Source organism: Mirounga leonina, unplaced genomic scaffold (assembly GCF_011800145.1).
Source record: "Mirounga leonina isolate KUSES-001 unplaced genomic scaffold, KU_Mleo_1.0 Mir_154, whole genome shotgun sequence".
In the NCBI taxonomy this organism is placed as follows: domain Eukaryota; kingdom Metazoa; phylum Chordata; class Mammalia; order Carnivora; family Phocidae; genus Mirounga; species Mirounga leonina.
In genome coordinates, this window is record NW_023270389.1 from 2,972,247 (window position 1) to 2,987,346 (window position 15,100).

The 15,100-nt window shown below is 48.3% G+C and overlaps 1 protein-coding gene across 1 annotated transcript in view; it reads left to right on the plus strand.

Moving 5' to 3' along the window:
- Window positions 1–13,389, plus strand: part of LOC118013769 (Fc receptor-like protein 1) — a 15,896-nt gene extending 2,507 nt beyond the window's left edge. Inside the window, 5 exon segments of the mRNA XM_035009576.1 lie at window positions 642–929; window positions 1,228–1,506; window positions 3,569–3,571; window positions 3,990–4,304; window positions 13,259–13,389. Coding sequence (XP_034865467.1) covers window positions 642–929; window positions 1,228–1,506; window positions 3,569–3,571; window positions 3,990–4,304; window positions 13,259–13,389 — 1,016 coding nt within the window.
- Window positions 13,390–15,100: the final 1,711 nt, after the last annotated feature.

A 15,100-nucleotide genomic window follows, 5' to 3' on the forward strand; every position in this document is an offset into this window, starting at 1 on the left:
CCCTCACCTGCCCTCACCTGGCCTCACCTGGCCTCACCTGCCCTCACTTGGCCTCACCTGCCCTCACCTGCCCTTACCTGGCCTCACCTGGCCTCACCTGCCCTCACTTGGCCTCACCCGCCCTCACCTGGCCTCACCTGGCCTCTCGTGTTCATGCAGGCATCCCGGTGGCCCTCACCTGGCCTCACCTGGCCTCACCTGCCATCACCTGGCCTCATCTGCCCTCACCTCCCCTCACCTGCCCTCACTTGGCCTCACCTGGCCTCACCTGCCCTCACCTGCCCTCACCTGGCCTCACCTGCCCTCACTTGGCCTCACCTGCCCTCACCTGGCCTCACCTGGCCTCACCTGGCCTCTCATGTTCATGCAGGCATCCCGGTGGCCCTCACCTGGCCTCACCTGGCTTCACCTGGCCTCACCTGGCCTCACCTGCCCTCACCTGGCCTCACCTGCCCTCACCTGCCCTCACCTGCCCTCACCTGCCCTCCCCTGCCCTCACCTGCCCTCACCTGCCCTCACCTGCCCTCACCTGCCCTCACCTGGCCTCACCTGCCCTCACCTGCCCTCACCTGCCCTCACCTGGCCTCACCTGCCCTCACCTGGCCTCACCTGCCCTCACCTGCCCTGTCTCGTTCACGCAGGTGTCCCGGTGTCGGCAGTGCTCCTGGAGACCCAGCCCCAGGGGGGACAGGTGCTTGCAGGGGAGCGTCTGGTCCTCGTCTGCTCCGTGGCTGAAGGCACAGGGGACACCACGTTCTTCTGGCACAGAGAGGACACGGGGGAGAGTGTGGGGAGCAAGCGCCAGCGTTCCCGGAGAGCAGAGCTGGAGATCCCTGCCGTCGGGGAGAGCCATGCGGGTGGCTACTACTGCGTGGCGGACAATGGCCACGGCCTGGCCCGCAGCGGGGCCCTGAACGTCACCATCACAGGTGAGCAGCGCTCTCCTAATCAGCCAGTGATTGCAGCAGTCTCCCTCTGTGGCAGTGAGGATGTGCCAAGGATGACGTGGGACGGGCTGTGAAGTGGTTAAGAAGCCATGTGAACACGGCAGGAGATCTGTGAGGTGGTGGCGACAGTGACAGATGAGCTAGAGGAGGGGGACAGAGGGACACAAGACATCCCTCATGGGCTGGAGGGACCCTGCAAGGACCTGGGACAAGGACAGAGTGGGCTGTAAGGCCGTCCAGCAGGAGAGACGCTCTCTGACGTTGGCCCTGTCTCCCTCAGTCCCAGCGTCCCGCCCCGTCCTCACCCTCAGGACTCCCAGGACCCGGGCCATGGTGGGGGACGTGGTGGAGCTTCGCTGCGAGGCCCAGAGCAGCTCTCCCCTGATCCAGTACCGGTTTTATCACGAGGATGTCACCCTGGGGAGCAGCTCGGCCCCCTCTGGAGGAGGAGCGTCCTTCAACCTCTCTCTGACCCCAGAACATTCTGGAAACTACTCCTGTGAAGCCAACAATGGCCTGGGGGCCCAGGGCAGCGAGGCGGTACCACTCAGCATCACAGGTAGGACATGTCCCTATCTCCTTCTAGAGGACCAGCTGCGGTTATGCCAAGCGTCTTTTGCGCTGGGTGATCCTGTGGTCAGGAAACTGGTCTTCAGCTCTTGGGGCTGTGCTCTGCAGGGGCCTTCACCCCACCCACCCCGCCGACCTCTGCAGATCACCGCCCACCCCGCCCCAACTAGCCTCGTCAATACTCAGGAAACGGTGGAAAAACCATGAACAAATTCCGGGATCCAAACTCAACCTCCATAACAACGCTCATTTTACTGACGAGGAAATGAGATTTAGATTCGGTACCTCTCCCAGGTCGCTCTGCCGCTGGCCCAAGGTGGAGCTGGAGGCTAGGGTTAGGAAGCATCGCGGTGGTCACACCACGTGTCCCCTCTAACGCATCACCGTAGAGACGTGCATTATAGGGGTCCTCCTCCGGGAAGTCATCGGGTTCCTGCCGAGCCCTTCTTAGTCACCATGTCCTCATGGGCAGTAGCTACGTGACTTTCTGGGTTTGGTATCAGGGAGAGTTTAGCCTCATAGCTATGATTTCAGAAGCACTGTGTGGTCGCTGTGTTTGCAGAAGTTTTGTTTTAAACGGTTTTGTGTTGGACGCACGTGCTACTTGAAACGTCTCTGGAATCGGCCGCAAGGACTTCCCAAGCCTGTGAGATCTTGACTCCCAGCGTCAGAGCTGCTTTCTTATTAGTCTTTCCAATTTTTCTATCCTTTGTTCCGTTTGTGTGACTTCCTTCTGAATCAGACAGGCCCACGAGGGTCTATGTTACGGCTCTTTCTCGAGACTCAGGTGCACTTTTATAACTCAAATCTATTTGGGTTTTGGTTTTCTAGTTCATTTAGTTCTAGTTCATCTTCTCCCTCACCTTCAGTATGTTTTCCTCCTTTTTGCTTTAGGCTTACTTTATGTTACTCCTTCTTTAACTTCTCAAGTAAATGCTTATTTACTCTTCATCTTTATTTGCATGTAGTAAATGCATCTAAAACACGTTTCTTCTAAGTACTGCTTGCATCTCCCTGTATAAGTTTCAATGTCTAACATTTTCATTTGTTTAATTTCTAAATTATGTGGAATATGGGTTTTCATTTCTTTTGTAACTGGAGACTTACAATTCCTTATGAATAGATTTCACTTTTGTCCTTTAGTTCATTAATTTCTTATAGATTTTTTTCTTTGTCCTTGTGGTTAAACTTGATTAAAGTATATAGACGCATGACTTTTACTTTGGGGAACTTACTAAAAATGTTTTTATGGCCTAACACACAGTTGTCATTTTTGTAAATGCTATATATGCAATTTGACTTTATTTTATTTATTTATTTTAAAATTTTTTATTATTTATTTGAGAGTGAGTGCGAGTGGGGGGAGTGGCAGAGGGAGAGGGTGAATCCTCAGGCAGACACCCCACTGAGCGCAAAGTCCGACGTGGGGCTCGATCCCATGACCCTGAGATCATGACCTGAGCTGAAACCAAGAGTCAGATCATTAACTGACCGAGCTACTCAGATGCCCTTCTATATGGAATTTGAAAAGAATGTGAATTTTCTGTTTGGGATATACAAAGTTTGGTGTTTACTTTTCTATCCGATGAAGCTGGTTGCTTATCTAGTCAGTCTCCATGGCGCCTTATATACGCTTCGTCTTTTCAATCTGTGAGTTTCTGAGAATCGCATTCATATGCTACCTGTCATTCTTCCAGGTTTACTATTTCTGCAGGAGCTCTGCTGTGAAGTTGGTAACTGACCATGTCAGATGGGGCACTTTGGTTGCAAAGGATAGAAATGCCATACAAACTGGCTTGAGCCAGAAAAAACCACAAGTGCAGCAGGTGGGAGAGTTGGGGACTGGACGTGCCTTAGTGCGCGGCTGGCTCTTAGGGTCCTGTCCTTTGCCACCCCTCTTTCTGTTGTGTCTCTCCATCATTTTTGTTCTCAGAAGGGAGGCTGGTCACTGACAGCTCTGGGCTCCATCCTTCCTCTCTGCTGGAGACCCTCCAGAAAAGGCCTCCTTACAAATCACTCCAGTTTGGAAAAGCAAACAAAGAAATGGACAGAGCGTAGGCTGACCCTGTGGCGTGTTTGCCCCCCTGCAGAAGGAGCAGCCTTGGGATGGGTGAGGTCACCAATGGGGTGTGAAGCAGCTCTCAGAAGAAACCGGGCAGTTCAGTCCACCGGAATGCTGGAGCCCCCAGGCTTCATCTCTAGGGAAGACCTAGTTCTAGCCTTCTCTCTGCTTTTCCGAGATCTTTCTGAGCTCCTGAGAATCAAAGCATAAATCCCTATGTCCCTACATTCCTTTGTCTTCAGAATGCAGGGCTGCTTTTCCCAGGGCTCTTTAGGTGGGGGCTGCCCTTGGGAGACGGATTCCCTATGTCAGCAAGCCCTCTACCCCACCCCACACCACCCCCACCAAACAGCTTCTCCTGTTTCCCTCCCACATTTCTGAGTGTGATCCAACCCCTCTTGTTTGCAGAGCCCCATCCAAAATCCACTTGACAAATGGTCCCCACTGCTGCGAAGGGCGGGTGGTGATGGAACGGGATGGTAGCTGGGGCACCGTGTGTGATGACGGCTGGGACGTGAAGGATGTGGCCGTGGTGTGGCGGGAGCTGGTCTGCGGAGTAGCCAAGCACACCCCTGCAGGCCTGCTGTACCTGCCGTTGGCAGAGGAAGACCAGTCCGTGTTTCTTCAAGTGGCCCTTGCAACGGGACCGAGGATGCTGGCTGAATGTGAGCAGGTTGAGACCTTTGACTGTGATCACAGTGAGGATGCAGGTGCAGTGTGTGAAGGTAGGTGAGGGCAGGGCCTGGGGTGGGAACCGGCCATCCAGCTCTGAGAACCTTCTCCCCACTCTCTGCATGGCCACCTCCAGGTCACCTCACTGTTCACCACAGCTGTCCCTCCTTCAGAGCTGTCCCTCCTTCTCTATGGGAGAGTGGTCAGGACAGCACCAGAGTTTATGTGAGGTTAGTCCAGGGTCGTGAAGGACTCTCCTATGCGTTCTATTATTAGCCTGTATCTGCCATCTCAAAAAGACAGAACACTGATGCTTTTGTGGCTGTGAGTTGGGGCATAATACCAGAGAAATGATTATGAGGCCTCAGAATTCCAGGACTTGAGTGATTTTAATCCGGGCCACACTGCTCATATTGCTCTGCAATCCCATCAGCTCCTCTGAGGCCTCTCCCCGAAACAACTCTGCTCATCAGAATCGATCCCAGAATCGGAGGCATGCTGGCTGGGGAAGATCTGGGTGCTGTTTCTGACTGGGATTCCAATGGGACACGGACCCTGGAAGGCGGGAGGGAAGTCGGAAAGACTCTGGGTCCATCAAGGAAACCAGGCCACAAACCGTCAAGGCCAGAGCTCCCTGAGGGCGGAGGTAAAGTCAAGAAAGGCTGGCACACATCCCAAAGCCTCCACAGCGCTTGTGCCTGGGTGGAGGCCGGTGGGACCACTTGCCCAATCCCAGCCCCCGCTCTGGTGGAGCACCCCAATCCCTCAGGCCGGGAGTCGGGGACCAGGGTCGGGGAGTCCTGTGGAGAGACGGTCTTCAGAGCCACTGGACCGACGCCCAGCGTCAGAAGCATGTGAAGGCCTGCGGCTCATTCAGGGACATCGCATCAGTGCTGGGTATGGGGAGGGATCCAGATTTGGGGTCAGCTGTGCGGGGCTTCAGGCCTGTCTCCCCCACTCACCAGCCATCTAAGTAGCAAACTTCTCTGACACTCATGATCTCTGTCAGAGAAGTGGGACAATGACTGGTCCAGCGTCCTCATGGAACTGGGACTGACCAAACACTCACCACTTACAAAGACCTTCTGTCTGGAAGGAGTCCCGGGCATGCTCCAGACTGCAGATTTGGGACAGTCTCACCTGGAAGGTGGGGCTGGGGCTCGGGCTGACCTTCTTCCTTATTCTGGGCCTCACTTCTCGGGGGAGACCCCTGATTTGTCTGGACAATCTCCTCCTGGACCGTCCCCTCCTTACCACCTTTTTACTTTTCTCCGCAGCATTCTTGCCTCGTTTTTCTTGAAGACTGGCAGGTTTTCTCCCTTTGGACCTCTCAGGCCTGGGTGGCCCCAGCGCTGGATGGACTTGAACCCTTCACCTGTGGTTCCCAAAGCCCCTCAGCAGGACTCCAAAATGCCTCCTACCCCAGGGCCTCAACCCCACCTATATTTGGGGACATATCCAGCTCCCAGAGGAGCCAAACTTGGTGACGCCCTGGCCCAGATTTTCCAGTGTCTTCCCAAAGATCTTTGGGGATCCCAGTGCTGTCTCCCTGGAGAGACGTAGCTGCTCCTGAGGACAGAACAAAGGAGATGGGCCCTATATCTGCTAGAAATGTGGGCACTTCATTTCCGCCCTTTTTCTTTTTTAAAGATTTATTTTAGAGAGAAAGAGAGAGCAAGTTCAGGGAGGGACAGGGGCAGAGGGAGAGAATCTCAAGCAGACTCCATGCTGACCAAAGAGCCCGACGTGGGGCTTGATCTCACAACCCTGAGATCACAACCTGAACCGAAATCCAGAGTCAAACACTCAACCAACTGAGCCACCCAGGCGTCCCTTCATTTCCATTCTAAGTGTCCTGGGAAGAAACTAACTTTTAAAAAATTTCTTTTTAAAACACTTTCTTAAATTACAAATATAAAACACATTAGACAAAAAAGAAAAGAATCAGCCAGGATTCTAAGATTTGGAAGTAACTGCTGTTAATATGCTGATTCTTCTAAAGCATTTTTATGAACACATGAGTATATTTGAATGATGGTATACTTTTGACTTTGTTGTACTGTAAACTAGTATCACTATACTGCTTATTAAATTTAACCATACGAGGTTAACAGACATTTTACAGACCTGCGTGTGCGTGTGCATGTGCGTAGGTTTTAAGCTAAGACCGCCCTCTCAAGAAGGAGAATCCTGATTCAAAAGTACCCTTTGTTTTGCTGCGTACCTTGATTGGGTTTGCGTCCGGGTGTGCAGAGTGAAGGGAAGGAAGAAACCACATGCTTCAGGGGGCAACCTGCCCTGCGAGCCCCTCAACTTTACTCATGTCAAGTCTCAACAAGCATTTGAGTGGGTGGTTGCTTTTGGACATTAGTAACTAAGTTTTGAATCTGGGTGGATATCAGGAGAAGAAAATTGGACATAAAACATATATATATATATTCCAGACTAGTTACCTATGTTGATAAATAATTACTGAGCCCATATTATGGGCTAGGTTCTACATGTTAGCTCCTTATATTGTTAGTAAAGCTTCAGAAGATTTATTGGTATTTTAACTGTGATTGCAGACATAATTTAAGACTGTCCTCTTACCTGTAGGAGGATTTGGTATTTTTACAATGTAATCTTCCAGCCCAAGGCCAAACTATATCACACCATTTATTCTGGCTTTGTTTAGATCTGTCATTAGAGTCTATTTTTTTTTTTATCTTTTAAGTTCTACCTATTTCTTGTCAATTTTATTTTTAGACTTTTTAAACTACTGAACCCATTGTATAGAATTTTTAGCCCATCATATTTCCTAGATGTTTGTTTTATTTAAAAAAAAATTTTATCTATTTGAGAGAGAAAGAGAGCACAAGCAGTAGGAGGGGCAGAGGGAGAGAGGGAGAGAGGGAGAGACAGAATCTCCAGCAGACTCCTGGCTGAGCATGGAGCCAGACTTGGGGCTTGATCCCACGACCCTGAGATTGTGACCCGAGCTGAAATCAAAAGTCGGAAACTTAACAGACTGCACCACCCAGACACCCCCTAGACGTCATGAATTACTGGGTTTTACCAGCTGATTGTGGACCTGACTCACACAGAATTCTCTTGTCGTCACTAAGTGTCATTTGCTCTCCTCAGGTCTCCGGGTATATGGTCCTATCTGCAGATGGGACAGTCCCGCTTCCTTCTGCTTGTATGGTAGAGCACGTGTTTCCTTCTCTCCCCAAAAGCATTGGCCAGATTTTCCAGAACAGTGTCAAGTACCCGTGAGGATAAGAGGCATCCTTGTTCTGTTCCCAAATGTAACTGCTATGCTGTGTGTTTCACCATTAGCCATGATGCTGGCTTTTAATTTAAGATATATGCACTTATAACATCAAGAAATTACCTTCTATCCAAAATTAATAAGAACTTTATTTACTGTTTAATCTGAAGTAGATGTTGAATTTTGAAAATATCTTTCTGTTATCCTTTAACGTAATACAGTGAATTACTTTAGTAGAGGCCCTAATAGTGAACAATTCTCACAACTCTCCCTGCCTGTGATGTATGTTAATTCCCCGCTGATTTCCATATGATGGCATCTTATGGGGGATTTTGCATAGATATTTATAATGAGCGTTTGTCTGTAGCTTTTGATTCTTTCTGTGGAAAGCTTTGATATCAAGGCTGTGTCAGTTTCTTATGCAGTGTTTCGATTACTGTTATTCTCTGGTCTACAACATCAGTTTTATTTTTTTCTTCTTTGACCTCAAAGCTGATTTAAAGCAGCGTTTAAAAAAAAAAAAGTACCTCACGAAAGGATTTTCCCCTCATTTTGTGATTTTTAAAATAACTTAAATTACCTTTATGATTTTTAAAGGTTTCCTTGGGGACCTCAGACACGATCAGTTTTTATAGATCATCTACAAGTTCTTAACAGAAAGTGACTTCTCTGTCCCCAGGATTGAGAGTTCGGCATAAACTCCTGAGGGTCTCTGTCCTCATCCCATTGTTCGGATCTCATGCATCCTTATCTTTATCTACCTCATCTGTGGTGGACCCACAGGCTTCTCCCTGCACTGGTCTGTTTCCACCTTCTGCGGCCCACAGGTCAGCGTGTGGTCGCTGTGGTCTTTAACTCCAGAGGTTCGAGAGCTCAGAGTTTCCCCATCCACAGCAGGCTCTTCTCTTCCGCTGCCCCTCAGGCTCCTTCCTCGATGAGCTTCGGTGGTTCTTCTACTTCTGATTTTCCGAGCCACTTCCCTCTGTGCATGTCCCTTGAGTGTAATGTTCAGAATGCAGGGTTGAGCTTTGGTTTTGCACCAAATACAAAATTCCCTTTGTTTTATGACACGTTTATTCTGCATTATATTTTCTCTTCCTAATGCTTCATTCCTTTTTTGTTGTGTTGTTTTCCTTCCTCTTCATTTTGTAGCTCAGGTACAGAGTCCCTCCCTTATGGCTCACTCCCAGTGTTGGCCACACCAACTTTCTCCAGTTTTCTTTGTTTATAGTCTGTATCTTTAGGTTCTACCTCCTTGCTCCAGCCTCCAACCATTCTAATGTGTCTGGGGAGTTCCCTTCATTTAAATGTATGATTTTCTGTGAACCTAAATTTTTTATTTACATAAGGTATGGCACCATCTTTCACGTGGTGCTCTCTTCTGATCTATCCATCTTGTTGTTTGTACACCTAGTCCACTGTTCCTAACTTCTGCACATTGTTCCAACACCCTTTCCTTATCCGATCCCCCAGCAATGGACACTTACATTACCCCCAACTATCGCTACTTCAAACTGACAAACTCCAACAAACCCCTCTTTCCTGTCCTGCCTTGGACCGTGTGAGAATTTCTCTGGATACATACCCAGGAGTGGGACTCAAGGTTTGCCTTGGCATTATTTAGTGTTTAAATTTTGCCAACCCAATGGACATAAAGAGAGATCTCACGGTGTTGTTGGTTCCATTTTTCTAATTACTAGTAAGTAAGGGTTTGGGGGACTTCCTCTTCTGTGAAATAACTGCCCATTTCCTTAATATTATTTTTTCTTTTTCTAGTTAATATCCATGAGCTACTGCTTTCTTTAAATAAGTCCTTTGCAGGGTGCCTGCATGGCTCAGTTGGTTGAGCAACTGCCTTTGGCTCAGGTCGTGATCCTGGAGTCCCAGGATCGAGTCCCACATCAGGCTCCCTGCTCAGCAGGAAGTCTGCTTCTCCCTCTGGCCCTCTCTCCTCTCATGTGCTCTCTCTCTCTCTCATTCTCTCTCTTAAATAAATAAATAAATCTTTAAAAAAAATAAGTCCTTTTCTTGTTCTAGACTTTGCAAGTGTTACCTCCCATTCTGTTGCCCGTCAGCTTTGTCCAAATGGTCTTTTATTGAGCAGGATTTTTTGTTTTCATGCAAATTCATTAATTTTTCATCTTTTAATTTGTGTTTGTTTAAGAAGTCTTTCCCAACCCCAAAGTCACAATGAAAACCTCCTAGATTATCTTCCCTTGATTTTATAATTTGGTTTTTATGGATTAGGTCTTTCAGAGCCTACCTTTACATTTCATATTAGGTATAGATCCAATTTTTTTTTTTCTCCAGAGAGTAAGCCGGTTTTCCCAACATTATATGCTGAAGAGGCCATGCATTCCCATTATTTTGTGGTGTCAACTTTCAGTTTCCATACATACATGGGGCCTACTTATGATGTCTCTATTTTGTTCCATTGTTTTGCTTGATTTTGCACATATATTATACTGCTTTTATTGCTCTGGGCTTCTAATATATGTTAATATCTGATAACATAAGACCCCTCATTGTTTTTCTTTATCAAAGTTATTTTTGTCAAAATGATTACTGAAGTCTTTTATAGATTTTTATTATTCTATAAAAATTTTATTTATTTTTAAATTTTAATTTATTATGTTATGTTAGTCACCATACTGTACATCATTAGTTTTTGATGTAGTGATCCACGATTCACTGTTTTCGTAAAACACCCAGTGCTCCATGCAGTATGTGCCCTCCTTAATACCCATCACCAGGCTAACCCATCCCCCCCACTCCCCTCCCCTCTAAAACCCTCAGTTTGTTTCCCGGAGTCCATAGTCTCATGATTCGTCTCCCCCTCTGATTCCCACCCCCTTCATTTTTCCCTTCCCTCTCCTAATGTCCTCCATGCTATTCCTTATGTTCCACAAATAAGGGAAACCATATGATAACTGACTTTCTCTGCTTGACTTATTTCACTTAGCATTATCTCCTCCAGTCCCATCCATGTTGATGTAAAAGTTGGATATTCATCCTTTCTGATGGCTGAGTAATATTCCATTGTATATATGGACCACATCAAAATCCTAGAGGAGAACATAGGCAGTAACCTCTTTGACATCGGCCACAGCAACTTCTTTCAAGATACATCTCCAAAGCTAGTGAAACAAAAGCAAAAATGAACTTTTGGGACTTTATCAAGATAAAAAGTTTCTGCACAGCAAAGGAAACAGTCAACAAAACAAAGAGGCAACCCACAGAATGGGAGAAGATATTTGCAAATGACACTACAGATAAAGGGCTGGTATCCAAGATCTATAAAGAACTTTCAAACTCAACACCCAAAAAACAAATAATCAAGTCAAAAAGTGGGCAGAAGAGATGAACAGACACTTCTCTGAAGAAGACATACAAATGGCTAACAGACACATGAAAAAATGTTCATCATCATTAGCCATCAGGGAAATCCAAATCAAAACCACACTGAGATACCACCTTACACCAGTTAGAATGGCCAAAATGGACAGGGAAAGAAACAACAAATGTTGGAGAGGTTGTGGAGAAAGGGGAACCCTCTTACACTGTTGGTGGGAATGCAAGTTGGTACAGCCACTTTGGAAAACAGTGTGGAGGTTCCTCAAAAATTTAAAAATAGAGCTACCCTATGACCCAGCAATTGCACTACTGGGTATTTACCCCAAAGACACAGATATAGGGAAAAGAAAGGTCACATGTACCCCAATGTTCATAGCGGCAATGTCTGCAATAGCCAAACTGTGGAAAGAGCCAAGATGCCCTTCAACAGATGAATGGATATTCTGTAAAAATTTTAGAGTAAGTATATTGAATGGCTCAAACTGTCCAAATGGGATTTTTAATGGGATTTTACTGAATTTGTAGATTAATTGGAGAGAGGCAGAGTGGTGAGTCCTCCCACATCCCCATTCATCTTAGATGTCTGGCCTGTTTGGTAGATAGAGCAAGTCAGCTTACTCTTAGTACCTGCCATGGTAGCTTTTGACCTGGCAAATGATTCTCCCCTTTACTCCTCTTGGGGGAGACCACCTGAAACATCTGCAGTGGTTGCACACTGTCCTAACTCAGAGCCAAACCAACTCTCCAGCCCTCTGGCATCTAATCACAGGAAATGTGGTCACCTTCTCTGTTCCATAGGGCATCATACTGGTCCACAGAGGCCGTGAGGAGTGGTCCCTGACACCACGTGGAAAACAACTGGGAGCCACGTTCACAAACCTGGAGCATTACAGGAGGGAGACAGAATAGTAAACAGTGTCATGGAGACACCTTTGGGCTTGCGATAAGTGTGGAAACATTCATCTCAACCAGCAATTCCCAAACTAAGGTCAGTGTCCCCAGGGGGTAATGAGAACATTTCAGTGAGGACCCAGAGGACCCGGTCCTACAGATCTCAGTTAGCTACTTGATGTGGTGGGCTGTTATAGGCTAGCTCCTTGGTGCTGTTGCTCTTACGTATGGAGACAGGAAGGAGGATATTGAAGGCACCAGCAAGACTGCCGTGTGAAATCTATGGACATCCAGGACTCCGGATGGTTGTATAGAAGAATGGTGTCCAAAGTTCCTTCTAACAGGCCGAAGGATCTAACAGATCCTTCTGGGTGCAAAGTCAGGACTGTGAGATGTTGCATATTAAGAGCTGACTGTTGACCTAGCCTAACCTTCTTGGGTAGGTGGAGAGATGGACAGCACGGGCCTCCTCTGATGGCTCCTTTGTCTCTGTCATGTCCAGGGTCGCATTCTGTCATAGCCCTCAGCCCTGGGGTCCAGAATGACATGGGGGACATGGCAGAGCTTCACCACAAGGTCTAAAGAGGCTCTCCCACAATCCTGTATCTAGAGCATGTCACTCTGGGGAGCATAGCAGCATCTCTTGGAGGAGCATCTTTCAACCTCTCTCTGACCACAGAACATTCTGGGAACTACTCCTGTGAGGTTGGCAGTGGCCCCAGGACCCAGTGCCATGAGGCAGTTATTGGAGGATCAAGAGGCTGTGACCACTGGTTGACCTGTGGGGAGTGGCGGTGGGGAGGTGATGGCTCTTCTGGGCCACATCCACTGCAGCAATGAAAGCCAAGATTCTCCAGTCCATCCCAGCACCTGGTGTGGGACCCTGACATCCATGCTGAGCCCAGTCCTGGGGCAGGACACTTATGATGTTGGGCATCATTGCTGATCTGGGAAGACTGACAAATCCCAGGAATGGAAAGACGTGGGACAGAGAGGGAGCTCAGAAAGGCAAGAGGCTAGTAAGTGTCTGGTAAAAATAACCTGGAAGCAAATGTGGTTTGGCCTCATTTAGGTGGAGACCCCACCTAAACAGATAGACTGACAACTTAGCCCTGTGTTGGTCAGCCTTAAAACCTAAACAATAGTTCAGACCTGTGTCTCTGCCCCTTCCTTCCCTGCATCTTCCAAGCAGAGCTGCCATTAGAGTTAGAAGTGTTTGTGACTCTGGAAGGCATGGGTTGGGCATTGTGGCAGAGACAACGAAGGGGACAGTGCCCTAGGACTTTTGGTCCAGCTCTGGAAGGAGCAGAAGCCCAATAACCCTATAGAGCGCTGCTCCTACCAGTGGGCCCAGCGTTCCTCCAGCTGGAGCCTCTCTCTAAAGGACAGTGTATCATGGTGAGAACTTCCCTGCTTGTCAAGGGGTGGGGTGAGAATATGTTCCAGCAACCCACCTCTGCCATGGCTCAAATTCCCTTAGTGACTAAGCGACACTCCTGTCTGCCGCAGAGGAGCGCCCTGCGCACCAGTTCATTGTCTCCAGAAATTCGGTGCTACTAGGCCCTGTGGAGAATGCAGATCCCCCAGATGTCCCCACCCCATTCCTGTGCTGGCCCCTGCAGCCTGTAGCAAGGGAGTAGGGAAATTCCTCCTGAGACAATCCATCCACGAGGTCTGTGGTCACTAGTCAGCCCAACACTGACACCGTCTGGATAAAAACAGGAACAAACCATAGCAGCCAATGGGCTGAGCTCAGAGCGGTCTGGCTGGTGATCACTCACGAGCCCTGGCCATTAGCCCTCCGCCCAGACAGTTGGGCTGTTCTAGAGGGATAAATGCCATGGCTTGGACAATGGGAAGGTGGAGGGATGGTTAATCATGAGTGGACCCTTACAGGATCAGGATATGTGGGGGACATTTGAGTTTGCCTGGAAGAGCCTCAGGTGGTCCTCACTGTCTTGCATGTCCTGGTTCATAAGGCACTGGCACCACTAGCAATCAGGGCCCTAGCTTGGGAACGAACCCTAGCAACTGACCCTTTAGTAGATAGAGCAGATTGGATGCCTAGAAAGAGTGGTTACCATGGTACCTGGGTGGGGTGACTTATTGCTAAGGCTGCCACCTGCCCTTGAAATAAGATGACCTGGTTAATGTGGTAAGAGCATGTTCTGTGTGTTCTAAAGAGCACCCAAGGCAACTGCCAGAAGAGTCTGGGCCATCCACCAGAGTTCCCAAACTGTGAGGAATTGGCAAATTGATTATATCAGCCCCCTCCCTCTAAGTGAGTGTTCTAAATATGTCTTGGTTTGTGAGACAACAGTTCTGGCCTCACCCAAGCTTTCCCATCTCCATGCCACCATCATCAGGGGATTAGAGAGCTGAGCACCACGTATGGATGCCCTTGTCCAATAGACAGTGATTGGGATGCATTTCAAAGGTGCAAGCCTGGGCAAACAAACTTGACTTTGAATGGAGGATCCATCTCACCTATTATCCACAAGCAGCAGGATTAATGGAAAGGAAGAATGGAATATTAACGTAGCAGATTAAATTACCAACAGGTAAAACCACCTTGGCAGGATGGACTACAGTCCTGTCCAGGCTTTAATATATTTGAATGATCAACCAGAAGGACCGGCTGCCCCCCATGCCAGCCTGGGGACCCCCGCTGAGGCACCCAACACCATAAAGGTGTGGAAATCACAGGAAACAGCCGTTACCCCCACTCCCACCATGGATCAATGTGCCATGCTGGTGAGAACACCAAGCCTCATCACACCTGGGAAAGGAGTCACCTGCTGGAATTTGCAGCCAGACATCCTGCTGGGATGGCTGAGTTACTGCCCACTCTTGGGTGAGGAGGAACCACTCAGTCTCCTTGCGATCCCATTGTCCTGTGGCAAGCCAGACTTGTTGAAATGTACCATACCTAGAATGGAGCATGCACCATTGGGAGAGAGGAGAAGGTGGGGGTCCTGGTCTGGCATATCCCACCCCCAGCCTCCTCATGCCTGACAGTGCTACCTCTTCCAGCCAACATGCATGGTATATACAACCAGGTCAAGTTCCTACAACTGCCAACCTCCCTCTCCTCAAGGCCAGTGTTGGGGGAGTGTTCTGTTTACCACTGATTCGACATTTGTCCACCATCTTTGTTCCCTCCATTGACCTGGAGAACATTATAGAACACATAGAAGCCCTTCCTAAATTCACCCAGCAAGCCTTAAATGATAACCAACAAGCCCTGTCCTTACTGAACACTGGAATGACTCTAATGAGAAAGGCTGTCTTCCAGAATAAGATGCCCCTGGACAATATTACTGCCTCGCAGGGAGGCACCTTTGCCATCAT